This window comes from Cynoglossus semilaevis, chromosome Z (assembly GCF_000523025.1).
Source record: "Cynoglossus semilaevis isolate Cse_v1.0 chromosome Z, Cse_v1.0, whole genome shotgun sequence".
Lineage (NCBI taxonomy): Eukaryota > Metazoa > Chordata > Actinopteri > Pleuronectiformes > Cynoglossidae > Cynoglossus > Cynoglossus semilaevis.
The window spans coordinates 1-2,160 of record NC_024328.1 but is presented as its reverse complement, the minus strand read 5'-3'; the positions used below and the strand labels follow the sequence as shown (position 1 = coordinate 2,160).

Below are 2,160 nucleotides of genomic sequence, written 5' to 3'. Positions count from 1 at the left end.
AAAACTTCTTAAAAACCACCCACTGCACATGCAGACTCTTGCAAGGATGGAGGTAAGCCTATACAGTAAACCCTTGTTTTTCGCGGGGGTTACGTTCCAAAAAGAACCCGTGATAGGCAAAATCCGTGAAGTAGAAATCTTTATTTTTTTTTTACAATTAAATACTCAGAAAAAGAAGAGAAAGAACGAACAAACCATTTTACAGTCTCAACCATTTGTTTCACAAATAAAGTAAAATAAAAGTACTTTAGAAACGTTTCAACAAATAACTTCTGTAATGTACTGTCAAATAATAATTTTAATCATCAACGTGAACAGAAGGCTTCAAATTGCGGAGATTAGCACCGCCCACCGTGAACGGGAGAAAATTAAAAATGATGTTTTTTTCTTCCTTCTTTATGGAACGAACGGAAGATTCATTAATTCCATAATGCCGACCTACATCCGCATAGCTTTTATCTACATTTAGCATGTCCAATAGTTTTACTTTATCACCGATAGACAGCATCTTCCGCTGCCTTTTGGTCCCTACCGCAGGTACTTTTGCCGGTCCAGAGCGTTTTGTCGACATTATGGGGTTTGATAAACTCGAAATTGCAAGAGAATTTGCACGTACGTAATGTCAATTTGGCAAGCTGTTTTACGTACGTGTACATATTAAACCGCAACGTTATTGGCGCACAGGTAGAGAAGAAGCGGAGTGACTTTTTAGCCAATCAGAATGCAGAACACAATGCACGATGCAAATCCGTGAAGTAGCGAAACAGTGAAAAGTAAACCGCGTTATAGCAAGGGATCACTGTACAACATTTCCCATTTACCTCGATGTTGTGACAGGTGGAGACTCGTGGTGCCTTCCTCCTGGTGATGGAAGTGTGTAGACTGTTAGGTCGAGAGGAAAGCGGCGTGTCATCTGAGCTTGATTCATACCTTCTACGTTTGCTCACACCTGTGGTCAAACTCTACACTGCGAAGCAGGTGCACAGCATGTGCAAGTACAAATAATAATAATAAAATGATCATTTTTGTAACTTTTGTACTTTTTATACTGCACCAGGCTGTGGCTGTGGTTTCAGAGGGTTTGGAAAGTTTTGGAGGACAAGGCTACATTGAGGATACTGGGCTGCCTGGACTACTACGTGATGCACAAGTGAGATCAATATTAAAATTAAATTAAATAAAAATATCAACTTTTTTCTAATTTACATATTTACTCATAGATGTACTCCTTACTTTTGTCAATTCTCAATTACCTTAAAGGTTTTAAGCATTTGGGAAGGAACCACTAATATTCTGTCTTTGGATGTGCTGCGTGGCATAGCTCGTAGCTCAGGGATGGTTCTTCACGCTTACTTCTCTCATGTTAAGGTAAGAGGTTGGGTCTTTGCAAACAAGTCTGTAATCTAGGCTGTGACAAAGATGAGAATAAAATTTTATTGTGCTCTTGTCTTGCTCTTCTTGCAGGCACTTCTTGCAGGTGCATCCAGTGTTTCCTCTCTTAGGCCAGCAGTAAATGCTGTAGATGGAGCTCTCTTGGACTTGCAGAATTTTGTTGAAGTAGCAGTGAACAGATCCCCCAGCTACCTGGAATTGGCAGCCAGAGACGTGGCATACAGCCTGGCTCGGATCTATGCTGGTAGGTGCCAAACAAGGACATACAGAGTTTTGACTGAAAACATTTAGTTATATTCTTTTTGAACATTTTTTATTTTAGGTTTTGTAAATAATCTTATAAACACTTATGAACGTAATAAATTATTTCAGTGAGTTATTTTTTTTTTACTATATAAATTTGTAGCATCCACAGTATGTGTGAAATGTCGAAATGTGTTTAGGAGCCCTTCTCATAGACCACGCTTGTTGGAAAGAAGCCATTCCCTCTGACATCTATGCTGCAATCAGGTTAAAAATTCTGTTTTCAAAGCTTAATTTAAGCAAATTCTACATCTATCTTTTAATCATCTGGTGTATTTTCTATATTCCTTTTCAGGTGGAGTGAACAAGATCTGTGTCCAGTGGTGAGTAAACAGGTCACAGGCTGCTATGAACCCAATGCTGCAGCACTTGATGCTGCGCTGATGTGCGACGGACAATCCGAGGAGGCTGAAAGCAAGCAGATGAATTTCTGAAACTGTGGGGAAAATACACTGCCTGGCCAAA

General features: G+C 39.6%; 1 protein-coding gene across 1 annotated transcript in view; it reads left to right on the top strand.

Annotated features, from left to right (window-relative positions):
- LOC103397294 (acyl-CoA dehydrogenase family member 11) overlaps window positions 1–2,160 on the top strand; it is a 5,394-nt gene extending 3,234 nt beyond the window's left edge. The window contains 7 exon segments of the mRNA XM_008335498.3: window positions 1–52; window positions 838–978; window positions 1,058–1,150; window positions 1,261–1,368; window positions 1,465–1,636; window positions 1,836–1,902; window positions 1,991–2,160. The exon segment at window positions 1–52 is cut by the window's left edge and continues 14 nt beyond it. Coding sequence (XP_008333720.1) covers window positions 1–52; window positions 838–978; window positions 1,058–1,150; window positions 1,261–1,368; window positions 1,465–1,636; window positions 1,836–1,902; window positions 1,991–2,129 — 772 coding nt within the window. The 3' untranslated portion in view covers window positions 2,130–2,160.